The sequence below is a fragment of the Mycteria americana genome, chromosome 5, assembly GCF_035582795.1.
Source record: "Mycteria americana isolate JAX WOST 10 ecotype Jacksonville Zoo and Gardens chromosome 5, USCA_MyAme_1.0, whole genome shotgun sequence".
NCBI classification, from domain to species: Eukaryota; Metazoa; Chordata; class Aves; order Ciconiiformes; family Ciconiidae; genus Mycteria; species Mycteria americana.
In genome coordinates, this window is record NC_134369.1 from 54,505,750 (window position 1) to 54,533,577 (window position 27,828).

A 27,828-nucleotide genomic window follows, 5' to 3' on the forward strand; every position below is an offset into this window, starting at 1 on the left:
GAAGATCAGAATCAGACTGCTTTCAGAAACAGCTATGGGGTGATACATTAAAGCTGTTCAAGACCTGCGCTTGAATTTTTAAATGCAGGCAAAATCTGCATCAAAATGCAGTAGGACATCCAATTGCTTGCAGAACGCAAGCATGACTGCCAGATTTCACCTCCCTGCAGACGCCGGTGAAATCTGCTTGTGGCATTAGCTCTGGCCTGCAAGAGCTTCTTGCTGCAAAAGGCATATTCCAAAGGAACCCGCCATGAAGTCCAGCGACCCTTACAATTCACACCTATGTGAAACTCGCCACTGAATGCTTGCTGACCTACTGGGATTCCCCTAGCCCCCACCTGTCTTGGAGAAACGCTAATTTGGCAATACTGATAGAGTGAGGAAAATGGAAAGTTAGAGATTCGACGACTTCTCACCCCAAAATGGCTTAGTAAGGAAAGCAAACAAGCAAAACCAAACCACCTCATGTCTGCCAAGTGAGAGAGTTTGTAATACAGTGCAATTACCGCTCCGTTTTGGCATCATTCAGTCAAGTAGAGACAACTGGATTGAAAAGCTGACATTATATTTTTTGGAAAACAAATCGGTTTCAATTTTTATAAAAAAAGACAACTTCTCTGATGGAGTAGAACCAGTTCTGTCAAAGCTGCCATTGTCAGCCAGGCACAAGAATGGTTTAAAAGGTGACTCCTAAGTATTTTCTATAAATCCAAATTATGTACTTCTCATCAATAGTCAGAGTACGGGTCAATAAGGACAAGTTGTTTTTAAACTCCAGAAATAATCTGTTGATGGCATTAGCCCTCAGGCAAACTGCTGGTTCCTGAACATAACTTTGTAAACTCCTACCGAATAATACCTCCTTAGCAGATCAGACTAGGAGCAACAAATTTTACATGAAAATAGATGCTTGCCAACATTTTAGGTTTACCAGCAAGTATATAAAGGAGTTGTTGAAGTCTTAGATAGATTTTATATATATATATATATATATATATATAAAAAGATAACCTGCCTAATTAGATATTTATGCAAAATGACTGTTTTCTAAGGTGAGTAATACTAGTGGTAAGTACATATTTAGCCACCAAGAGTCCATATTAATGAATGGTACTTGTTGTTCAGCAGATCCTGATCTCATTTGCACTGACACACTGCAATCAGTGAAGCTGCTCTGGAATTAGTGTCCTGACTGTGGACAGAGTCTGGCCACTGGCACACAACCACATTGCTGTCTCTGGAGGACAGAGATGGCTGAGCCATGGTTTGAGTGTATTTTCTGGCACTAAATTTGACTTTTCAGTGTTGCTTTTTGATAAATATTAAACCACTCCTGAGCTGGTACAACTATGCATTAATGAGCAAAGGTGGTACAAACTAATACTGTAGTATTTTGTATTTCAAATGACTCTCCCCAAAGTCCATAAAGAGATGAAGGACCAAGTTTTCTTGTGCAGGGGTTGTGTGGTTCACTGCCTGCGGACTCTGGCTGTAGGGAGTGTGGATCTGGGAAGAAGCTGATTATCCCAGTCCGATTACACAAGGGAAAAGATATGGCTCATTCATCTCTGTGCTACCTGGCCAAGGGACCAGTCTTTCCTGTTTTCCCCAACTTTATCTTAAGGGCTGCAGGCAGCCACCAAAAGTTAGTATCCGTGTAATCCTGACTTAACTAATGCTGGGAATCAACCCTGCATGTGTTGGGCCCAGCAAACTGAGGGGAGCGCAGAGCTCTTCTTGCACCATCCTTGGCTCTCTCCTTCCTTATCTGCATAGCTGGCAGTTGTGCTGGGCTCCGGCAGCTCTCAAGCAGCTCCTGGATCCCAGGACATGCTGGGTGAGATGGGAGGACAGGCACCCTTGTGCTGTGCTGCCCCTGGTGTGGCCCTGTTCTTCACATGACAAAATGCTTGTGGAGCACAGAACAGTTCCAGACCACCTGCCCTTCAGTCCTTCCCCTTCCTAAACGAACACACACCACAGGCATCTCCAAATGCAATTTTTAGTTCACTCCACTGAGTGGGAAGTCAAACCCTTCTCTAACTCACTCTTCATAAACTAGATCCGTCTTGGTGAAACTGCTGCCTGAAACAGTTGTTAGGGATAAATATAAACCTGTATTCTTTTTAAGAAATAAGACCATTTTGTTCTGTTAAGTGGTTGGTTCCTGGGATTTTCTTCTTGCCTCTAGGATATTCTAAGTGTAGAATTTTTCTTGCCAAATTCATGAATCCAGGTGAGAGAGACTGTCTTATTTATTTCACAGCTTCCCTCTGCTGTAGGGATCTCCAATATAATAGTCGTCATTACCAGGAGAGTAGCATTATACCTGAATCACACTCTCTGTAACACTGGTTTTTCTCTGGACACCTCAGTAAGGCTCTTTACTAACTTCATTTTCTCATGGCAAATTAGCAAAGCTATTTTCTTGTCTACGTATTCCTGAATCAAATCAGAGAGTTTTCCTCAATTAACCTCCCATTATTCTCTTGATTCTGTCATACACACTCACTACTAAATTTGCCCTCAGATTATTGCGTCATGTTACACATGTACAGACGAAGAAAGGACACACTTTTACTTTTTTTTTTCTTTTTTTAAACAGAAGTAGGGAGAGGGGGGCTGAATGTGCAGACAAGGCAGTATAATTCAACCATCCAAGCCCTACCAGAGCATGAAGATTTTATTTTTTAATATTGCAGAGTAAGTTCCCCAACAGTCAGTGTTTGTCCCTGAAGAAGGTTAAACCTTAAACACCTGCTTCAAAAAAACCCCAACAACAACAAAAAAGAACCAAAACAAAAACAAAAACAAAACAAAACAAAAAAATAAAACCCAAAAAAACAAACTCTAAGCCTAAGGGCTTAAAAATTAGAGGCATAGCCTTTTTCTCTATTTTCTATATTTATATGAAAATAATTCATGCTTCATGCTAAATACATTATTTACCTTACAAGAACTTTGTCATCTTTGAATAAAAAAAATTGTTTGCTTTTTGTATTCCCCCCCTCCCACAAGGAATCCATGCAATGTGGATCAAATTTCTTCTGCTGGCTACGCTGGTTGAATCTGGAAATCTGTTGTCATTTTTGCACAGATGAATCCTGACTGATGGTAACTGCACACTCATTTCTGAGGGCAGTGGAGGAGCTCTTTTGTTGAACTTCTGAATTTTACTGTTCACCAATATGCTTTCTTTTTTTTTTTTTAAATACAGAATACTACTAATGGCAGGTTTTGTAGCTTTGTTTCCCCAGTTAGATCAAGGATTTGATCCACAGAAAAAGATTCTGATGTATTTCTTTCCTTAATATCTACTGTAATTTCTTAGACTTGATTGCTTTTCACTCAGGCAGTTTAGAAGACATAGCTTGTTTTTCCCTATTACTATTATTTTTTGCACGCAGTGCCAATCTTCGGGCTTATGGCTTTTTGAACATTCTTTTAATTTAATATAGAAGACAGAATTCAATGATTAACGATGCTACTAACAGTGCCCCCCCCCCCCTCGTTATTTCACTGAAACCCATTGCATACATAGTTCAAATTTCCCCAAACTTAAAGTTATCAGTCTTCACATTATGAGCCACATATAGTACGTGAAGCACTAAAAGTGCATTACGGTTTGCGCAGTTGCCACCAGTGGCTGTCCAAAGACTTCTATGGCACAACGTATCCAAGTGCCACTAGATGGTTCTTGGTTTGCTGTTGAGAAGTACTTGCCTCCTCTTTCCCCCAAATCTGTTTATTCACATTCACTTCTAACCCAATCATAAGGCCATTAAAAAAAATTCTTAAGGGCCAGGCCTGAATGATTACTAAATTATGCACAGCTCTTCTAGTATAAGAGGGATTTCCAAGTGCCCAATTTTACTCCCATCACATTAATGTTGATGTCACTGCGTATTCAACCATGCATTTTTGACAAGCCGGAGAAAGCAATGGCGATTTTGGCTTTTTTTTTGTTAACTTTTTGTCTTCAGGTAATGAAAAGCTTTTGTAAATTAGCTGAGTGTCAGTATGAGTTCTATGGCTTCAATCTCCTTTAAAAATAAAAATCTTAAGGGTCCAAAAAAAAAAAAAAAAAAAAGGAAAGAAACAAAACAAAAACAAATAGAAAGAAAAACAAAAAAGGAAAAAATTGCTGATATTGCCACAAATCATTAGAATTCACCTGACGTGCTGAAACAAAACTTTGTAAGTTCAAACAAATCATTGATTTGTTCTAATTTTTTGTGGTTTCCTTTTGCTCTTTCTGCCCCTTTGCCGTCCGATTGGTGATGTTGTTCAAACAGGATCGAATTCCTGCTAAATGCAGGAGTGATCCTGCTGCTTCTTTCATCTCCTCATCGTCACTCTCAGGGGGCTTTTCTGTACGTCTCTTTTTAAGAGGCAGTGTGTCACTTGGTACTTTTTTCGCCTTCATTAAATGTTGCCTTTTCTTGTGCTGGGATGCATACCCACTGTCAGCTAAAGAATCCTTGGTCTCCTTCTGATTTTGCTTTTTGTCCTCCTCTTCTGTTTCACTATGGCTCTCATGGCTCTGGAAGCTAACTTCACTTCCTTCACTGCTGTCTTGGCTACCTTTAGTTGCAAATTCATACTGGTCGTCAGCAGAGGAAGAGGAAATGGAGTCACTAGCAGGTGATGTGCTCCTGTGGTTGGAAGATTTGGCACTGCTGTAGTTGTGATCCTCCTTTGGGTCACCACTAACAACTGGAGAGCCACAGGACTGTTCACTTTCTGTCCGCATCCGGCAGTTTGTTATTCCATTCCTGCAAAAACAAATCGAAGCAGTCTTAGAAGCCACAGAGATGTGATCCTGCTTCAGTGCAAAAGATGATAAAGTAAAGCCAACTGACAGATAATCTAAAATTATGACTATCAAAGTAGTGTCCATGCAGGTCTGTTTCAAAGCCTGACTCAAATTGCTTGTGGATTAGACTCCACACATAAAACAAGCCAAAAGACACGTAAGAGCACAAGAGGCAGGAGCAAGTAGGGGATGGTCACAAATAAGTGATGTCGGAACAGTCCTGATTTACGTTTCAACTAATGGTTTACAGTTCAAAAAAAATTGAAAAGAAAAAAATCCCCATTGTTCTACTGACTGGATATTAAATAAACACTGATGAGCTGCATAAATATCCTCTCCCCCTTTTCATATAAAATGATACTATCAAAAATGTGGGGAAGAGACACTAGCTTTCTGGAATACTTCTTTGCCCCCTCTCAAAGACTCTTTTCCAGCTAGGACTCTTTCTGACAGAGGGAGCAACTATGTATAGCACCCAGGTAGTAGTCCGGTCACATTTCTGATTGTGATCAGTTTATGAATAATCTTAAAAGCAATATAATCTTAAGCCACTAGCTGCCAGCAAACTATTAAAACATGTTTAAAAATAAACAGTAGAAAAAGAATAATCTGGTTTTGCTCTAGAAGTTGTCATTTTCCCCGTTGGTTTTATGGCACTCTGTGCTGTGGGAACTACTGCAACTTGATAGATTTAAAAACTAACAGTGTCCTTTTCTGCACTGGAAAATATTAGAGCATTGCCACTGACTTTACAATACAGAATACAATACTTCTAAGTCTGTTAAAGAAGGGACTGACCCTGTGCAATGCTTAATTCCTGCTGGAAAAAAGGAGAGGAGGATGCTCATCATTGAGTAAAGGCATCATCATTGACACCCTCCAGTTCACCAGCCTTGAACCCCTCTATCAGTTAAAAAAACCCAAAACAAGCAAGACTGTTTAACCTATCACATGATAAACTGCTTTAAAATCTAGTCTTGCCATCTTCGTGCTATCACTACAGTGCTTTTGCACACTCACGGCTGTGTTGGATTAAAACCTTTTCTCGAACACATGCCCTCAACATAGATATTTCTTAAGAGGAATGGCACAGTGGCATGTCCAGGGTATTACTGCTCTTCTACTTAAAAAATGGGAAAGTGCTTTAGGTTTCAGGGAATGGACCTCACGCCTGGTTTCTTTACAGAAGAAACAGCAGTGTGTTATCCATTTCTGAAAGGTAAGGCCGAAAGGTAGAAAATGTAAGAGTGGTACATAATTCCACGGTTCCTATTCATCTAAGTGCTCTTGTCTGTAGAGCTTGCTGAAATAAGAAACAGGCTTTTGTGAACCAGTGACAGGACAACGCCAGAAGGTAGCAAATTAATCAGTCACTCCAAATGTTCTTATTTACAGTGTTTTCAAAGGAATGTATAGAATAGAAGGCCCAGTTATCAGCAAAGAAAGCCTCTTGCCAACCTCTTTTGCTCAACAAAATTATTTTCCCCTAGATTTTTGAGTAGCTTTATGATCCATAAATTATATACAGAACCCAGAAGGAATACACAAAGCTCCTTCAATTATTAATAACTAAATGCAATGTCATTCATGATTGTGCAGCAAGCCAGCTGCATTTACTCTGTGATGGTTTGCCACTGCAGGGGTTGTCATTAGAGGATGCCAAATGCTTAAAAGAAGAAATCATCCATACTAAACTAGTTGTAAGGTGAATTTATAACCAACTCCTTAAGATCAGTCATTACGAGGAAGCATGTGATGCATTTTAAGTGACAGATTCTTCATTTTTAGGGTAAATTTACATTTAAAGATGTTAAAAATTATCATAAATTAGCATAAAATTAAAGTTACTTGATTTTACTAGGCAGCTAATAGTCAGAGCAATGTGGCTCAATAAAAATCACATGCTACTAATTTTCCATTAAAAAATGGCAATAAATTCTTGCTCCAAGGAAACAAACACAGGACAGAATAGGTGGGAACTCAAATGGAATTCCTACCGATTAGGTTATTAGCAAACAAGGCTTCTAACAGATGGGATTTAAATCCAGATGCCTATTTTCATGTTATTAGATCTACTCCTACTTGTTACTTTGTATTGAGAGACTATCAATAAAAGGAAAGCTACAGTTCCATGGAGCAGAGCAACCATATGCCAAAAAGACATCCCTGATTTGCCCTGCTCTTGAGTCTCTAGTGTTTGCTTTTACATAAAGGGGCTGTAATTTGGATTCAAAAGCTCTGCCCATGGGATTTACTCCAGATCCCAATCCTTTCAAAAAAGCATAAAAATAGAATGAAAGACCTGGGGATTACAGAAGCCATGTCCTGGGGGAAGGTGTACTACTATGGGGTCAGCATCCCACAGGGAGTGACTGCAAACAGGGATGATGACAAAGAAAAACAGACAGCCACAGAAAGGTGAAAAAAAGAAATCACTTCAAAAAATGGGAGGAAAGGAAATACCAATACACTTCAGAAGAAAGGCATCTATGGTGGAACTGGTCAGGAAATGGATAGCATTTGCATCTCAGAAAAATTTTTGGTTTTCACTTACATTTTGAAAGATTTCCAACCAGTTCTGCTTGGTGAAATAAAAAAGGAAGAGAAAGCAGGTCAAGGAGAGAATTAGCAAAGGATATCCACAGAAATGAAAATGAGTTATACAGACAGAGTGTTTTAGGATATTCACAAGATCAAAAGTCACGTACCCTGAAATTAGATTAATCTGATTTGTATCTTGATACACAATAATAGCTCAAACATAAGATATGAAGAATTACTTATAATTGGTATTAGTAGATTAATAAGAGTTGACTAAACTAATATCTAAACCATTCATATTCTGCATGCGCTTCTGAGATATTCTAAAGCTTATATTGCTCTTATACAGTCACATACTCACTAAGAAATGAATCTGTGATCTACTTAGTTCAATCTAGATCATCAGTGGACAGACCTCCCCTGGGCTTCAAGGGATAGATTTTAGCCAGCTGAATCTATTTTTCCTCACAGTTCTGGTTGTAACTCTAACTTTGTTACTGGAACAATAATAGAATTTTAAAACAAGCGCTTGCTCTGATGTTTGGATTATTTTTAAATTACAGAGGGGAAGAAAAGGTATTTAAGAATTTTGTGTTTACTATAACAGTGACGGGAAATTTATTTCAAGTAATACCTTATTTTTTCCCCATTTTTTTGTTCAGAACTTTATTTCAAAATTTCCAGAAACTGACATATTTTCAAATGTTTTAAAGCCGTGGCTTGCCCTTTCAGGAAAGTCCATGGGACAGTCTCTAGAGCTTTTCATCCTACTGACATGGACTATTTTATTTGCTTGAGGAATCTTAACCATAGTTATACAGATAAAAGTACCATGCACAGATTCTTTGTAAAATATTTCAGTTTGACTGTAGCACAATGACACAACCCTCAAGCACTGCAGAGGTAAGTTTGGACTTCTGAAAGCCCGACTCCATTCCCATTGTTAATGGATAGGAGTTCTGCTACTCATGTCATCAGGAGCCAGATGGGACTCACAGTTGGAAGCCATGGGACTTCCAACTCACATGGGACTCACAGCTGGATCTCAAGTCAGGAAGGATATAATGTCCTTTGCACAGTGTTAGTGCCTCTGCCTTTCAAAGGGGTCTTCCTCAGGATGAGATGAAAGTAAGTCTCAGTCATTTTACCAAGGGCAGATATATCTTCCTTAAATTTCTCTACTAGCTTTAAAAAAATATAGGTAATCACATTCTGTTTGCAAAATGGCAAAAAGTTTTGCTGAAAAATACTTACTGTATTTCACACCAGAGACACGTATATTCCTTTGATGAGCAAAGCAAACCTATGTGGAGTTTAAATATCACCTTATCTATCTCTGATCGTTCTGGATGACAGATATTGTATACACATAGGTGACAGCTTTGGTATGTAATTGGAAACATTCAGTTAAAAGATACGAAGAAAGCAGTACAGGTAAGTTGGGTTTGTGGATTTTGACAGGTTCCAGGCTTGCTAAAAAAAATAACACTCTTTTTTACTGTATAGGTAACATAATTTCAAAGGGAAATTCAGGACAGTCAGAACTTTTAGCTACAGGTAGTTGAACTGTTACTTAAAACCACTACATACCAGCAGACAGAGGGATGAGCAAGCATATGAAAAGTAAGTGGTGCTCACTTGCTGTATGATGAGATTGTATCAGGGGTTATTGAGTTAAAAGTCAACAACAACAAGTTGGGTACACAATTGATAGAAGCTCTTACAAAGGTACTTCACAGCATAATTGTATGCAAAGGACCACAGCAAATGCAAGTCATGAACTGCCAGCAGAAAGACCACTTTGTCAGTATCAACAGCAGATCTGAAGTTAAGAAATGCAGCCCTCTGCATTTTGCAAAAAAGAATAATCAAGTCAGCCAGTATTTTTGTCCTTTAGTTACTAAAGAATTGTCAGCTCCCAGAGATAACTCATCCTGCCTGCCTGTTACAGGTGGGAAGGGGAATGCAATGCAACAAGGAGGATTTGGGGTTTAAGTTGATCATGCCAGTAATAAATAAGAACATTAAGAATATACAATGAAGAATTTATAAAAGGAAGTACCTACCAGTTCCTTTACCTAAGCAAAAATAATCATTCACAGATAATGTAAGTAAATAATTTTACTTATGTTTTGGCATCTACCTTGCACATGTTACTTAGTTTGGTTTATTTAATCACTGCTCAAATGGCTGCTTCAAGGGAGGAAAAAATAAGCAAAAATAAAGCCAGCATGAGAAATAAAGTCACCGTAATGAAAGCTAGGCCTGAGGAATAATCTAGTAATTGCCCTATAAATTTAAAGTGAAAATAATGATAAATAACAATCTTCCATCTTCGAATAAAGTTAGGCACAAAACTCATTCTTGTCACACCCCAATGATCAGGAGCTGCACATGGAACTGTGGCATTACTAGCAGAAGAACAGATCTTTTAAAATCTACTCCTGATGAAGTAGGTAAGGTTTGTTAGTGTCACATTTTGGGGTGTTGTGTTTTGTTGTTTTTTGGTTCATTTTTAAATTTTTTGTCAAAATAAAGGAAGAGCAGGAGCTCTGCCAGTGCGGATGCACTTGCTTTCCCTAGGAAGAAGGAACATTTTGTCTTGGAAAATGGAATGGAAAATTTTTTCACTTAGGGAAATTCCGTGGGAAGCTTGTGTTTGCAATTTACAGATAATTGTGAAATTCCTTGAAAAGCTACAAACATTTTGTGAGAAAGGAGAACTGGAAAAAAAGGAGGAAAAACCCAAGTAATTTCCCATTAATTTTTATTTTTAATCTGCAATAATTTAAAAAACCAAAGTATTTCTAACAAACACTACCAAAAGTAATTTACCCTATTACCTAGGCACAAGTGGCATATAAAGAAGTTTTGCCTAAGTTTTCAACTAGTCTGAAACAATAGCTTGGATTCATTCTGGGGAAATATGAGCTAAAAAAAGGCAATTAAGCAATGGAGTCTACGCTACCCTCCATCCTGACATTTCTGATGCATAGACAAACAAAGAGAACGGCAAATCCAGCCAAAGCATCTTTACTGGGACTGGCTCTGTTTAGTTCTTCCCAAATCCTAAAGGTTTCACCCACTCCTTAAGGTTTCCCACCAAGGTGGCTGCTAACTCTTCTTCCCTCTTATGCACCTCCATCTCACGTGCATTTGCTGGCTAGTGTTATGGGATGGGGTTTTCATTTGGCCTTCCGATCAGAACAGACCATTGAGCCCCATGGGCCAGGACTAGCAGCACCTTAATCTGGCCAAAAAAATGGGGAAGCATGGCCTACACAGCACAAAGAGCACTGAAGATCAGAGCTTCATAAACTGGGATTACCTGGGAGCCCATGTAAACGCTGTTCAGTGGCCTCTGTAGCAGTGAACATTTGGGGCAGAGAAAAAGGAAAAAAGGCCTAACACATAAAAATTACCAAGGATATTTTGTGAAACATCTTTTGCAGAATAACCTGGACCAAATTACAAGGCCTATGCCACACAGCTGGTGAGATTCTCTGAGGAGTGAAACTCCATCAACCTCACCTCAGTGGATTTGCCCTCGCAGGCTCAGTAGGTCTACTGCACTGCGGCAGGACATGGACATAGACACAAACCACTCACGCACTACGGATAACCAAAGAAAATGACAAACATCACGGTGGAGCCTGTCTGCTGCATGTACTGAAATGGTAGTTCAGAGAGCTCTAATATTCTATCAGCTTCCAAGCTTGCGCTCTTCCAAAGGGTTGGTGTAACTGGTAACACTTTACTCATGTGGAAGGTGATCATATATGATAGAGCTTCTTGCACCTTGCCAAGATGCACATTGGCAGATGCATTGGCCACTTTGGTAGAGACCATGCCTACTAAAGTGGACACAGAAATCCTCCTAAGTAAACATTTAAAAGGTATTTTCCAATGGATATACATAGCAAGAGCAAGAGCTCACCTTCAAAGCACAGCCAACTCCTTGCTGCATGTAAGGCACTACTGGCTTTGCTTGCTTTCATTTAATACCTTTGTAAGTCAGTATTTTCTTTTCTACATATCCAGACTACCACTGCATTTGCTTTTAGATTCTCTCAAGGAGCTGTATGGGGATATGGTCTGCCAAAAATATATATGCTGGATCTCATGTTAGAGACATGCTACACGCTGTGCAGCTTTGAAGCGTTATTTTTCCCTGCTGTCTTCGGGTGGGTCTTAGACTTGTCAGCCACAACATGGAAAATACGGATGGTAAACAAGCTAAAAGTGGTGTGAATAAAGTAAATAAAAAGCTACTGTCAAAACACATCCAATTATGCTCTGCTGTGGAGATTTAACACCAGAGGATGATTTTCAAAGTAAAAATAGCGTGGGATGCCTTTTCCATTTGTAGATTAGTTTGGAACGAAAGGCCTATTTGTGCAATTTAAGCCAAATGCACTACAACATAATGATGCTCTCCTCAATTGCTATTCTTTATTCATGGAAAGTGGTGGATTTGTCGTGTTTGTTAAATATTTTTCAGTAGGGTTTTTTAATCCAAATGACTTAATTCAATTGTACTTTATTTTATACATAAAAAATAATTACATGTAATTACATGGGAACAGCAACACATCGATACCTTGTGCAGGAACAAAATACACTAATACATTCAGTCACACTGTTGAAAAATAACAACACAGTAAACTTTCCAACTGATGGGAGCTAACACATCAGAAATCACAGATTTCAGCTTCTTAGTCCAATGCTATGGTTTTGGCCTCCTTTCTGAATAACAGATTAGTCAAAACACTCCACCTACTCACAACTGCAAATTTAACCCAAGACCAAACTTTTTGTTACTCTGTTTTGACACTAATGGCAGTCTGCACAATAGGACAACATACTGCATGTCATTCGCACACAGTTTGGGGAACAACAAAACCAAAGACCACTAAGATATTGAAGAAATAAACAGCTCAGACAGCAAGGAAGTGCCAACAGAAGAGCAGCACCTTACAGGAGAACCCTTAACTCCTACCTACGGTAACTAAAGAAAAACAGTTAAGAGGTTTAATTTATTATGCAAGGATCCACTACCAAGAAAATACTAGAGGTCCTCTATATGCATGATGAAAACCACCTTTTTAAGGTAGTTTTAGGCCTTTCACTTAGAGCACCAAAGGAACTCTTCTCATGAAAATATACATTTGAGTAAAAACTTCTTGGAAAGAAGCTGTCTGGCTTCTCAGTATATAGGCAGAAGCACATAATTTCTGCAGATAACTGTTAACAGGAGGCTGCACCACCTCCCGTGGCTGCCCTGTAGACCTCGCTGGAAGGGAGGTGAAAGCTGGAAGGGGAAATCAACCTTCTTGCACCTGAACAGGTCTAAAAACATCCCCTGCCAGCCTGACTGTCATTCCTATGCAGGAATGACAGCTCTGTGTGAGCAGCACTCCTGCTCTTCAGTGCAACAGAAGGCGGCTGCATGGATGCTGTGGTAAATTCCCCCTGCTGCACGTGCTAAGCAGAAGTTATTCTCATGAGATGTCATGAAAGCTCGACACGACAGGTCCTATTTAGCCCTGTGTATCTGAGGAGAGGGGTAAGCACCAAGAAACAGGGTGTCATTTTTACAGTAACTGATAACGGAAGTATCCAGTTTTGAGAGGACCAGATGATTTTCTAAGAGGCATGGTGCATCCAGACTGACCTTCCTAAAGAAATTCTGAATCTTAATATCCCTGAGAGAAATAAGACAAAACTGCCTGCTGAACCTGCTCTATTGCAGACAGTCCCCTAACTTCTCTTCTAAAAGCTTTTAAAGCCTCCTCCCCCTCTGCCCCGCCCCCTTTTCAAGGATTAGAAGAGGGGATATTGCAGGAGCCCTTAAATATGAGCAGACATCATGCAGACCTGGAATATATTCATAGCGAGCTATTTCTAATACTGCCTAAGGCTGGAGAAGAGAACAAGAAGAATTAGAAATGTCTGCATTAACTAATTATAAATGCTTTTCTCTGAGACAAAGCAAAAAGAACATAAGCAAGGGAGGGGTAAAATCCCTAATTTCCCAAATCTACATTAGCAGGTAGCTGGTAAAGATCCTCTTCTACCTGCTGGGAAAAAACGTAAGAAGTAGTCCTCAGAAATGCATAAAATTTAACCATATACAGCCTTACAGCATAGCAATTTGAGAATGTCTACACAGAAGGAAGTTTTCAAGTGGCCTGGAAAGAAAAATGGTTCTATCTCCTTGAGTCAACCCTGATTATGAAACTGGGTCTAAGTAGGAAATGCAGACAAACCAGGACCAGCAGGACCACGAGCATGGGAACAGTGACTTTCCTTTTGTGGACACTGAAATTGTAAGGGACCAGCTGTATCAGCTGAATGTTCACAAGTCCATGGGGCCTGATGGGATTCATCCCAGAGTACTGAAGGAGCTAGCGGATGTTATGGCAGGACCCCTCTCGATCATCTACCAAAGGTCTTGGGAGTCTGGGGAGGTCCCTGCTGACTGGAAGCTAGCCAATGTTATTCCCATCTACAAAAAGGGCGTGAGGGAAGACCCAGGGAACTACAGACCTGTTAGTCTAACCTCAGTTCCTGGAAAAATTATGGAGAAGATTATACTGGGTACTATTGAAAGGCATTTAAAGAATAATGCAACCATCAGGCACAGTCAACATGGGTTCACAAAGGGAAAGGCCTGTTTAACTAATTGGTATCCTTCTATGATAAGGTCACCTGCCTAATGGAGGAAGGGAAGGCAGTGGACGTCGTTCTTCTGGATTTTAGGAAGGCTTTTGATACTGTCCTGCACAGCATCCTTCTGGACAAGTTGTCCAACCGTGGAATGAGCAGGATTACGGTGCGCTGGGTGAAGAACTGGCTGAAGGGCAGAGCTCAAAGGGTTGTAGTGAATGGGGCTACATCTGGCTGGCAACCAGTCACCAGCGGTGTTCCTCAGGGTTCAGTTCTAAGGGCCAGTTCTACACCATATATTTATCAATGATCTGGATAGAGGAGTTGAATGCACCATTAGCAAGTTTGCTGATGATACCAAACTGGGAGGTGCTGTTGACTCTCTTGAGGGACAGGAGGCCTTGCACAGGGATCTAGATAGATTTGAGCCATTGAGGCTATGATTTGAGCCATGAGATTTGAGGCTATGATTAATGGGATGAAATTTAACAAGTCCAATTGCCAGATTCTGCACCTGGGATGGAGTGCCACCGGACACAAGTATAAATTGGGAGAGGAGTGGCTGGAGAGCAGCCCTGCAGAAAGGGATCTGGGGGTGCTGGTCGACAGCAGGCTCATAGGGGTCAGCAGTGTGCCCTGGCAGCCAAGAGGGCAAACCACACCCTGGGGTGCATCAAACACAGCATAACCAGCCGGTCAGAAGAGGTGATTATCCCACTGTATTCAGTGTTGGTGAGGCCTCACCTTGAATACCATGTGCAGTTCTGGGCCCCACAATTTAAGAAGGATGTGAAGGTCCTTGAGCGTGTCCAGAGGAGGGCAACAAAGCTGGTGAAAGGGCCAGAAGGCATGTCCTATGAGGAGCAACTAAGGGCTCTGGGCTTATCTGGTTTGGAGGAAAGGAGGCTGAGGGGCAACCTCACTGCTCTCTACAGCTTCCCGAGGAGGGGAAGTGGAGAGGGAGGTGTCCATCTTTTCTCCCTGGGATCCAGTGATAGGACGCATGAGAATGGTTCAAAGCTGCACCAGGGGTGGTTTAGATTGGACATTAGGAAGCATTTCTTTACCAAGAGGGTGGTCAAACACTGGAACAGGCTTCCTAGAGAGGTGGTCGATGCCCCAAGCCTATCAGTATTTAAAAGGCATTTGGACAATGCCCTTAATAAGATGCTTTAACTTGGTCAGCCCTGAATTGGTCAGGCAGATGGATTAGATGATCATTGTAGGTCCCTTCCAGCTGAAATAGTATAGACTAGACTAACTCAGAGAGAATATTCAGACCACTATGTCCTCCATTTAGATTGGACACCTCATAAAAATTATATATAGTTAATGATCCAGTAGTCCCACAGCTCTGCAATCCCCACTGGAGCAGAATACAAGTCCTGGCTAAAGCCAGCAGCAAAGCCACTGACAATGGTTGACCCCCATTGCTAGCAAGGCCAGACTGTGATAAAGCAAGATGGAGAAGAACTGTGCAGACTTCTGGAGGATGACCCTCAGGGTTGCATCCCTTCAGTGCAGCAAGTGTGAAAACCAGCTGAAACAGTTGCCCATCAAAAAAAATATGGATTTTATTCCAATTAGTGTCTTGCCCTCTATGCATTTTAAGCATCAAGAATACATGAATGTCACAGGTTCTCTCTTTCTCTCCATTTATTGGATGGAAATACTGCACCCAAAGGGCTAGACACTGATTCTGAAAAGGGATAAAAAAATAAAGAGCAAATGTGAAAAAAATCCCAAGTAAATAGTAACGGAATAAGCAGCTATCAAGATACTTTATTTCACTGCCTGGCAGTCATTTATTGAGATCAGAGGGTGTAATTGGAACAGCCCAGCAAAGCGGGGTCAGTGCTAATTATGAAACCCCACCCAGAATACCCAACTGCCTGAGCTGAAATAGCTTTTGCAGATACTGAGAGTTCTGAAAGAAAAGGGCACTGGCAGCACACTTGACCAAATTAATCTCTGTTGTGACTGACTGAAAATGGAGCTACACCTGAGGCAAACTGTTCTTCCACCAATAAACCATCACTGCTTTAATTAAAGCAAACCACTGAACCACAGTTCTTATTGCCATCACTAGATGTCTCTTACTGCCCTGCTTTCTGAAAAAGTTGAATATCTTCATACAACATTTTACCCTTGAATGTTTCAGTATAACCTTGAAATAGAAACTGTAGTGAAGGAAACTGCCTCACAAAGACCTAAGTTAATAATAAAACGACAGCTATATGTTTAGGTATCTTTCAGAATTTGCTTTAATATTATTTATATTCTTCTCACTGGTGTTTAATCCAGGAAAAGGTCTTTAGGAAAAGGGAGGGAAGGAGGGAGGAGCAGGAAAAAGCATTTGCACTTAGAAAAACAGGTCACTGTAGGAGGTTCTCACCATAAAGTGCCTGCAATTTGCTAGTGAAAATAAAACCGCTTTTTACAAACCAGTGTGCAACAGACAGATATGCCATGACTATCCTGCAAAGAATGATAACCCAACAATTTTAGGTGGCAGAGTTTTATTTCATTTAGAACCTCAGAAGTATTAGCAAGCAGCAAAGTATCTGTTGACCAGAGCTTATATATACTTTTACATTCTCTGCAAAATACTGATTTGTTTCATCAAGACCGCGCAATGAGCCACTCTTACCTTACTGCAACGGCCATGCTTCCTATAGGGTTGATTGGCAATGGCCTGGCTCCAGGAAATATTCCTCTACTCAGAACTCGAGCTCCATTTTGTATCACTCCCGGAGGAACTAAAAAAAAAACCCAAAAAAAAGAACATTTTTTTTAAAGGAAAAGTTAGAAAAATGTAGAAGCAAAATGTGGAACTTAAGCTTTTCAATGAACTGAGAAAACATTAGAGAGGCTTGTGTAGTACACTGCTTACCTTGAACATCTCAGCCTCAATTCTTGTGAATGCCATGCTATTTTCATGGCAAAAAATTTAACAGCAACCAATGATAACATGGCTTGCGGAAGCCACTGCCTGACCCAGTTGCTGCAGATCATTCCTTGTACAACTGAATCACTTCTGTTTTGTAATCGCCGTTCTGCTGGGAATGCATGTGCTTAGAGTCAAAACCAGCTACGAGCATAGATATAACTACTTCGTCTACAACAAGAAACAACGACCCTTTACAGATAAACAGAATATAAGCACTTCACTGCAAGAACATAGGTCATAGCATTCTATCATCCCAGCTTACTTTCTGAGCAGCAATCTCTTGGCCTCTGTCTCCTGCAAAATAAAATACTAACTACAAATGTGGATGTACCAGGAAAGCAGAGAAAAGAGGCTAAAAAGGCATTAGCTCCATACCACTAATAAGCCCCTCTCTCTTGCCACTGATGACTTCTGTCACCCAGCCTGACAGCAGCCACGCGCCCCCAGCACACGGCCGGGTCACAGCCGAGCCTCCCCCATCCAACGCGGCGCGCTGATGCCGCTGACACCGAACTGCGTAGGTACTGGCCACTACAGATGACAGATTTCACTGGGGCCTTTTAACTTGGCTGTACATCGAAAACTGCATCTCTGGCCAACAAGCTTTTAACCTACAACCAAATACTGCTGTTCTATCCAGGAATGTTTCTGTGCGCTGCTCAGCCCAGGGCAGCCAACCCCCCAGCGGAAGGAATAGCAGAGGAAGCACTACCAAGGCACCACCAAAGGAAGACTCTGTCCTTAGCAGGTCCTCAGCATTTTCCTCCTCCACTGTGGGACGCAGGAGTACTGAACACAGTCCCTATCCTAGGCACTTACCAGGGATTTATGTGTAATGCCATTTGTTTGCACAGCTATTATGTCCCTTCAGGCTGGAACAGTAACCTCCAACAGCTTCAACCCGAACTTGCTTCTTTAACATCCACAGCTAGCCAGTTCGCTCACTTTTTCTTTACTATAAGTCATCATTCATACTGTAACTTCCCCTGATGGGGAATGTCCAAAAAGAGAATGATGATCATTACTCTGGATGTATTATTTTTAAACATACAGATATCATATAAATACATATGAGATAAATGTAAACCACATCACTTTATATACACCTACAGAATTTTATTTTTAAACAAATTACAGGGAGACTAGAAAAATCATTCAGCCCAAGAATCAACACATACACTTTACATGCCCAACTTCAAATGCTCACACCTGAAGTTATTAGTGTATTCTGAGGCAGAGAAATATAGGCTCAGAAGTACATTATTTCTAAGCTGCTGAGGTACATTTCAACTTCCTATCAACACCAAGCCAGATCCACACCTCCCTTCCTGCTATCCTGATGCTCACCTTGCTTCACTCCAGACCACACAGATTAGTTCTGGGAAAATAATCTTCTTTCTCCTGCTGGTGAGAGCACATCACCCCCCTAATTAAATCCTGTCACTGCATTATACCCACCCTTGTTTCTGAGCACCTCTGAAGAATAGGTCACTTATATTTAGGTGCTTAAGTACAGCCTCAAATGGCTAAAATTACAGAACCTACTTTATAACAACTCGGGTCAGCTTTCAATGACCAAAATAATTTAAAAATTGCTTTTTGGTATTTATACTTCACTGCTTTGTCCACTTTTTCCTCCAGCACTAGAAATCGATCAGATCTGTTTAACTCAGGGGACACTATCAGGCTTTCAATGCTCCGATGTTTAGGTTTGTAGATACTGTAGAGGAATGTTATCTTGCCAAAAACTCCAAAATCTGAACTTCTCGTTATATTTGTTTCAACAACATGAGCTTAAGATGGCCAAAATACCAGTGTCATAAAAGAAAAGCAGTCTGCTCAAGGATACGGCTAACCTAAAATGCACAGATAACAGGTAAATTCAAAGCAACAGATAAACCTGCTAAATAACAAAAGATTGATAAAAAGACATCATTTCCAATGGGCATCATTTTTCCAACAGGCTTTCAAGAGAGGCAGATTTTGTATTGCACTGTACAGTAAAATTTCCCTACATTTACAAAGTCCTGTTAAAAGAAATGAACCAGGAGTTTTGACCAAGAAAGATCTGGGAATTTTCTCTTTACTCTGATACAATCCATAGAGTTTCATATTGAAATGAAACATTTATGCATACACACAGAGCCACACGTCAGTTAGCTATGGATGTTGCCTAAATATATATCCATATAAAACTTCAAAGCAAACACACTGACAGTTCTACTGCAAAAAGAGAGCAACAGGCTCCTTGATGCCCAAACTCTTCTTTCCACGGTTATCTAATTATCCTGGTCTGTTGGCAGACTTAGCTGATGCTTATCTTACCCTTTTTGCTCTCCTACCTTCTCTTTCTCCCTTATTGACAAGTCCCATTGCTTCTTTAAAAAATCCTGTTCACTTCCCCATCACTTCTCTAAAAACATTGTCTCATGTCTTTCCTTCTTTACCTTCTCCGAGTTTCCTTTTTTCCTGCACTCCTATATATGTAAGATACACTGCCAAGTCTCATAGCTTAGGCTTTCTATATATTGACATCCCCACTCGAACCCATCCTCCATCTTCCTCAACCCTTTGCAGGTGTGCTATTCAGGAACACTCTCTTCCAAAGCTTCACGTTTAAAAACATCCCCACCTCAACACACACACACTCCACATCTTCCTTTCAGGAATTAACAACTGTTCTAAAAAAAAAAAAAAAACCCAACACAAAACCGTAGAAATTTGCTCTCCTCTGAAAATATCCCCAAAAAGACAACTTGGTACCTATTCCTGCCTATGAAATTCACTTCAATTATGTTCTGTTCAGCGTGCCACCACTCCTTGAAAGGCTTCAATGGGACTATTTGTGCCAGAAGAGGCCTTAGCTTTTCTCTGAAGTACACCACAGCTCTGTATATTGAAATCACCACTCAGAATTCAGTAACTATTTCAGCTTGCAACAGCAGTGTCATTGCTACTGATTTTTATTTTTGTTTCCCCAAACTCTGTGAATTACAATGCAGCAATACCACTGCATCACTAGTTAAGTTATGCAGACAGACAAACAGATGCAAGGGATCAACTGAAGAAGGACACTGGGTGATGCAGTGTATCCTTTCAGTAAACATCTGGAAGCATAATGAAAAAAAAAAAAAACACTGCAACTTTGCTGGTAAATCAGTTTCTGTAGCATTCTAAACCTAAAATGAAAAGCAGGATCAAAATAATTCAGTGGTAGAAGTTACTAATTTCTAGTTATCCACATAATCAATGTACCCCTGTAAGACTGATCCCTATTGCTCACACATCTCTACTTACAGCATTTAAAGCATTGATACCCACCCTTCCCAAAATGACACTAATTACTTTATTTTAAAAAAATCTATGTACATAAACTGCTAATACATCGTCCCTGGCACCCAGATATTTTCCCTGCCTTTATGCAGGCTGTATGAAGACAGCTACTTATTACCCAAGGAATTATTTTCACACGTTGGTACTTTCCAAGGGTTGTGGATTATTTACTGGAAAATACATGGCGCTTTTATTCCAAAGATACATTTATGCCTTACAAGCTTTAATTATGTTTCAAACCCATACTTTGAGGTGAGGTATTTATATTTTAGATTGAAGATTCAAGGTGTGGAGGTAAGATAATTTGCGCTAAGCCATATCATCAATCAGCGCCAGTCTGGACTAACACCTTACAGTCCAGACTCCTCTTTTCTAATGCTTCTTTAACCAACAGTACAGGCAGGTTACATGGTTCCTAATTCCTAGGCAGAAGTGTGAAATGTAATTTACACCTTTTCTGTGCAAGTGCCGAGAGACGTTTATGTCTGAGAAACTCAGCTCAAGAAAACAATGCAAAAAGATCTGTGCATCTCTTTGATAAAGGTTTCCTCTTTCACAAAATGTTCCTAGTGAAATGCAAAGAGTCTGAAACAACAAAATCATTATTCACCTTTCATCACGGCTATGTTTTCAAGGAGGCATTGGATCTCATTCTGCTCTCAGGAAGCTTAAACCCGGGAAATACTTCCACTGGAGTAGAGTTAAACCGTGTACAGAGAATCTGCCCCTATTCTCCTGCATGAACGGGGAAATTATTTTTGGATCTTATGCTGGTCTGGTGGAATTCCACAACCTGAGTAGGATCTGTCAGCATTTCAAGTCTCCACTGGCTAACTGTGGAGAGAAGCAATGCGTCCAATGTCAAAAATCAAGACTGCATCTCTGAAATTCTCCAAGGGGGAAAATAATCTGTCTTTTGTAGCAAACTTTCAACTTACAGTTTAACAGACAGTAAAGTGAATGCCATGTAGGAGAACATACCAGAATCTGAATCCATCAAAACACTATGTTCGGATAGCATTAAAAAGATCCAGCAGAAGCCCCCGAAAGTCCAGTGTTGTTCTGTAGCCCATATTCAGCCTCTGAAGGTGGAAAGTAAGTAGAAGGCCACATGATCACTCCACAGCCAGTGCAGGATCATTTTAATTCAGAGCGTGGTCTTGCATGCGCATTAGCTGAGTAGAAGATCCCAAACTGTGGACTTCTTTCATCACATCCCTTGACAGATTGCATCCATAATCTCTTATTTGCAAGTGTGCCTGCAGGTAAAGCAAACTTCCCCCATCCTGCTGAGTGACCAACCTCATCCAAGACCTTTGCAACAATCAAAACCATGTTAGACTGGGTCCTTCTCTGAAGATTTGATTGCCTAATGCACAATATAGCAATTTGGCAAAATTGAAATGGAAAAGGAGGAGGAAATACTCAATGGATAGAGCATTCAGACACGCTGACACCCCAACAGCTCACTAAATAAGGAAACCAACTTCTTGGTTAAATGTTGGCACGTGGAAGTTAAATGAAACATCAGTGGCTGAGAGTGATTTGTTGTAAATCAAGGAAATTAAAAAGAAAGGGGTAACAAACATGTTCTTTATGTCATCTGGGAAACAAGAATACAGTAAATTAAACTGTCTAGCTCAAGGTACCCAACATGTAGACTAGTGAGGAAGACTGAATAGTATTTATTGAAAACAAACTTTAAAAAAAGTGGAATATTAGAGTACGAAGGTATCCTGTAGGGACAGACTGGTTCTCTGCCTCTTCTGTCATCATGTCACATGTGCATTTACCTCAGGGCTCTCTTCCCTGACCCATCTCTTATAGCACAGAAGAAATCATTATAGACAAGAGATACTGAGTTTCTGCTAATACCTGTCAGCTTCAGCTTCTTTATGCCAATCTCTCTTCCAGGACAGTGTTTAGCAGAATACTTTATCTCAGGCTACAAGAACTGAAAATAGGAAATTGCTAATGATGTACAATTGATGGGACATCAGTAGTTGCCAAAAGCAAATGTTATCTGCCAAATGTGTAACTTTATTCACTTCAACTCTCTTATCCCAGGCATAAATTTGATGCCATCTGCCTAACTTCTTCTATTTTACTGCTCAAGGACAATTTTACATCTCTTAAATTCCATAGTCTGTAGTCCTAACAAACTGCAAATCGAGGATGCATCCAACAAGCCATTCACCTGAACAACAATTTTTGGGGTGGGATGACGACACACAGACAGGACGGCACAGGGCGACGATGGGACGATGACGGGACACGGAGGACAGAGGACAGAGAGAAGTGTATGCTGATAATCTGATCACACTCATACCTTGTCTAAGGACATTTAATAAAAATAATTCAATCTTCTGAGTTATTTTTTGTATAAGTAGAAAACCACGGCTAGCGATTCTTCATTTTGGTGATGCTGGAACTACTCAACAACAAACTAAACCATGCTGCTAAATCAAAATATGAGGAGTAGGGAGAAAGAAGTAGAAAGTATTTCATAAAAGTAAGTTTTCTTTCCAATTCGATTTCCTCACTTTAATGACTTAATACTGAAACACTGAAGTAAAAAAAAAAAAGGGGTTCTCTTTAATAGGTTGAGGATGCCACTCCCCAAAAAATCCCAGCAACTGGAATGGTAAGTTTCAACCCTATGAAAATGCCTTTTTCCAATTTTCACTTTGATACAGAACTGTCAGCAAAAATAGCTTTATGAAACATTTTACAGTTAATGATTTATAATTTTCTGATATAAAAAGTTAGACGGGAAGCTGTCTAATAAGTTATAGTAAGTGACTTGTCCACAAGCAGTACAAACAGAACATTACAGTTATCAAGTTTCATATACAATAAAAATGTCCCAAGAAAACAGCATGTTCTATTTGATCCTATTTGGAGGATTTCTGTTGTTATTAAGACAATTTTATATCATTTTTTTGGTCTTGATTCTTGTAAATGTGTTTTCCACATATAGAAGCCACCTGCATTAGCTTAAAAAGCAAATTTCATCAGGGTACAATTTTAGAAGTACAGAGGTACAGTATTAGTAGATCTCTTTAGGGAATTACTCTCCTCCCATCAAATTTGAAATATATGTAACTATTCTGAGTTTTGTATGCTTTGAGACAAAGACTAATAAAGATTTCCAAACCAGAGAGACATTGATCTCACCCTTGGAAAGCCTGCTTTTTAAGAACCACCCAGCAAAACTCCATGCTCCTATCTTCCCAAACATCTTTATCACAGCACTTCAGTCTCCTGTAAGGAACCACCCACAAAACCAGTGTTGCAAAGTCTCCTGAAGGCCACCACTTTCCAGCTAACCTGGGTGAGCAGTATCGAAAACAGAAGACGGATGTTCAGAGCTGAGAGGACTCTCAGTTTCCCAGTTTCTACCCAAACCCTGTCTGCAAGCACTGTTTATAGCTGTTTGCAGTATTAAACTTCAGCTTGAGCAATGTACTTACATTTGTGTGCAATTCCCAAATTATATAGCAACGGGCAAAGGACTACTCATGAATTTGAAGCTATGTATAAATCACTGAGTCAGGAGCTTCTTGAATTAAATCAAGATTTCCAGTATAATCACTTTGACCGCAGCGTTGTTTCACTAGCAGTAGCAGCAGCAGCAGCGATACACTACACACACTCCCTTCTTACTGGTCCTTCCCTCAGAGCAACTGGTTCCAAGTTCAGGATGACCTCACCAATTAAGAAGGTATTACTACTTAAAATGCTTACAGTGACTTGAATCTCAGGAAGTCCCAACCCACTGCAAAACCACCAAAACCAATCTCCGTTTTATTCATGGCAAAACACAATGGTTTGGCAAGACTAAATGACATGCCCAGGACGATACACTCCTAAGAGTCAGGAATGCTACACTGGAGTGACAGCTGGTAACATTTACTTTCAAATCATTGGTAAGAATTGAAGTCTTGAAAATCATAACAATTGTACAAAACTAACCCACGCACTTCACTGAGTTAGTAGCCATGACTTCTATATTGAGCTTTACCATTTGTTCACCATCTCCTTTTCCTCTGTCCTCTCTGGGAACTAGATTCCCATCAGGGAAAACAGGCCCAGAAATTTGACGCAACTTGCCCAAGATGGCCCAGCCAGTACCCAGGCCGCTGCAGGTCAAAATACAGTTTTCAATGCAAGTCACGTATTTTGGAATTAATACTCATGTACTGGCTACTAATAAAATCCAAAGTATTCGTAACTTGTGATAGCTGCTACTGAAGAAAGCAGGTGCTTCAGTTGCTGTTTCTTTTTAAACGTAATCAAACCATACAAAACTTGATGAAATACAAGGACTTCCATAAACTGAAGCAAAAAAAGTATTAAAACTATGTTCCTACATGCCCTTTCTTAGCATGTATCTTTCACAGTATCTTTCATGCTTTATTCTTGGTGCCAGCTGGATTGTATGTTTCAGTAGAGTCTTGCACAGAGCTGGCTACTTTGAACTTCTGCCTTTAGTTACAATATAGAAATATTTGGTCTGTGAAAATACTGCAAAGTGTTAATATTTTAGGAATTGATTTCTGATGTCAACACCCCAACTATAATTGCATTATTTCCAACCTTTAGTGACAATGTGAACAATCAATTTCACGAGTCTATACAGTAAAACCCCCTCAAACACAAAATAAGCCTAATAATGATGTTTTACTCTTTTAGTCTGCCTTCTTTTTTGCATGAAAACTAAAGCACGGTGTGATAGGGGTAAATGGTAAGCAATGTTTGTGCCAGCTCAGACACCATTTCAAGATTTCATATAAAAGCAAAAGCTGATTTTAAAATTCATGTGTGGTTGTTAGCAGTGTTTCACACATGGGTATGGAATTTTAAACGGTCATTTAAAACCGTAAAGCTAATTAATCAATCTGTTACAAAGCAGGAATAGTTTACTCCGGATTTTCTAATGCCACTGAGATGGGATTCCTTTCTGACAGACTATATTAAAAGACTAAATTTTAATAAGACTTTGAATGATGGCTGTAGCTAACTTCTTCCTAAAGATGCTTTCAGCATCCACATTGCCTACACAAGCACGGATTTTTATCCTGCTGCAAAGGTAGCTTTTAATCCTAGAAGATGCCTTCAAAGTCAAGAGCCAACACATGTAACTGTCCACCAAACATGAATCCAGACTCTGTCACAATCTGCTTTAGAGGTATCCACATTTCACAATGATGGTTAAATGTCTGTAGGACAGGCAAAGGCCTTAATGGACCAGAGTTTTAAATTTTCTGACTTGTCAAGCTGTTATACCATGAAGTGACACTCGGGTTCTGCCTCCATCTGACTGTCTTTTTGTTGTGGAAGTAACCGGGACACTCAGAGTCAGACTCTCAGACCAAACGGGTGTTTTCAGTCAGGTATTAATACCTTTGGCCAAACTGTAAACTATGTCTCTCCCTCTTCAGATCACTTCCAGGCAAGCTTGTCTTGAGAAGATGGGGCATTTTGCAGCCCTGATGGCTTGAGCACATGCTTGACACCACAATCTGATACGACAAACAGAACTCTAAATCTTCAAGGGATCAAACAGTACCAGCATGCTTACTGCCCTGATCACTCACAGCTTGATTTACAGACCACTGTAGTCACTGACAGAGCAGAGAATGAACTGTGAGATTCTAGATGATGCTCAGCATTGCAATGAAATTTTTATAGCCCAATTGCCTTTTATGTGAAAACTAATTTTAAATGTGATTTTTCATGCAATTGTTTCTTGACATGCAGTAGTAATTAATTTGCTTTAAGTTGCCCAAGATTTTCCTAACATGGTAGGTAAGTGAGACCCAACTGCAATTCATAGGACAGGCTGCTTTACTTCCTTAGGTATCCATTCACACATGCACAAAAATATTTCTCCTTTGTAATTTAGAGGACCTCTGAGGTTACGATAAAAACTACCACCCTGGCAGAAGTTTCTGCCCTCTGCTCCTGGCACCAGCCAATTCTACCCAACATTTGGAAGGATTCATAAACTTCTGAGCCGACCCTGCATTTCAGTTTGAAGGCACAGAGGAAGGCCTCGTTACTTGCAGACATTAAGGAGGGAGCAATGTGAATGAGGGAGCCATCTTTCTGTTTTCATCTCCCTCTCGTTTTTGATGCCCTGACACAACAGCCCACTGGGAAGGTGACATGGGGAGAGAGATATGCCAGACTTGTAGAAGGCTAGAATTTCCTTCTGCAGAGCGACCTCTACAAACTAAAATAGCAATAAGCCATTTGCCAACCTGCAAGCTATGATCCCTGTGAAATGACAGTGCCCAAGTCTCCAAATCACTTCCACGCAAACACCTGCAATGCTGGCAAACATGCGCATGTGATAAAAATCTGCAGTGTGTTTAGTACATGCAGCTTTACTATGGATCTCCTCCCTTTCTTGTCTGCAATCTTCTCCTGCTCTCCAGTTCCTCCAGGAGTTCAGATTATTCTGCGTTTTCTCCATCCTTTTCTGTGCACATACTGCTTTATTTCCTCTTCCCTCTCTCACATAGCCTTTTACCCCTGCACTCTCATTCTACCCCAACTTCTCTTCCCCTTTTCTATGCCCCCACAAACCTGGCTTCTTTAAATTTCTGATCCTTTGAAGATCTCTCATTTTATTCTCCCCACTAAGCCCAACGATAACCTCCTCTCCCTGATAAAATCTCTCCTTTTTCCTACCTACACCTAGCTGGGATTGCTCACCCTTTTACCGCGCGCAGCCCCTGTAGGCTGTTAGGAGAGGAGGACAAGGACCACTCTTCTCTCTTTCCAGAATGGACAGTTTCTTGGTACCTCATGCTCTCCCCAGAGAGGAGCTTCTCAAGAGGCATTTCTCTGGCAGGGTCACAAAGCAGGCTGACAATAGCTTTCCTTGGCTGCGCAGGAAATGCTTTGATGGTAATTGATTCTCTTCCCGAGGCAGAGTATCAAAGTGCGAATCAAGGCTTCCCCTGGAATTTGGATTTGGTTGCGTGAGCTAGAACAATAGTGGTGATGCTAGACAGGCTTGATAATGGCTTCTATTTTAACTTCTGCCTTTATTTTTTAGAGCTGCCTGTCACTTGGCATTACTACCGTGCTTGCTGACCAGCGATATGTTTGTTTTCTTGTACTCCTTGCTTTTTGCAGCTGTATTCCTCTACGGATTCCTCTAATACCTTCACTGCAAGCTCTGTGGGGCAGGATGATTCCTGCCCTATTTGCACAGCCCAGTACAGTGGGGGCCAAGGCCTCTTCAGCGCTCTGTTAATATACAGCATCAAAACCTCGGGTCTGGTCACAGAACAAGGAGGACAGTATTGGCAGGAAATGAGACCTTTCCTTGCTCCCCGGAGCCTGCCTACTGCCTTGCATCAGACAGAGCAAAAAAGCAAAATGGGCAGGATGTGTGCAAGGAAGGAGTTGAAACAGTGCCCAAGTGAATGGAAAGTATCCAGATGGCTGTGGTAACTCACACGATGGGAGTCAAATCAAAACAAAATGAAAACAAAACCAT

The 27,828-nt window shown here is 40.4% G+C and overlaps 1 protein-coding gene across 5 annotated transcripts in view; it reads right to left on the bottom strand.

The window, feature by feature from the left end:
- Window positions 1–3,510: 3,510 nt before the first annotated feature.
- Window positions 3,511–27,828, bottom strand: part of FOXN3 (forkhead box N3) — a 210,455-nt gene continuing 186,137 nt past the window's right edge. For all 5 annotated transcript variants that reach the window (XM_075503418.1, XM_075503421.1, XM_075503420.1 and 2 more), the window contains 2 exons: window positions 16,680–16,788; window positions 3,511–4,778 (listed from right to left, as the gene is read on the bottom strand). In XM_075503418.1, the coding sequence (XP_075359533.1) occupies window positions 4,229–4,778; window positions 16,680–16,788 (659 nt within the window). In that variant the 3' untranslated portion in view covers window positions 3,511–4,228. The remainder of the gene's footprint in view (window positions 4,779–16,679; window positions 16,789–27,828) is intronic.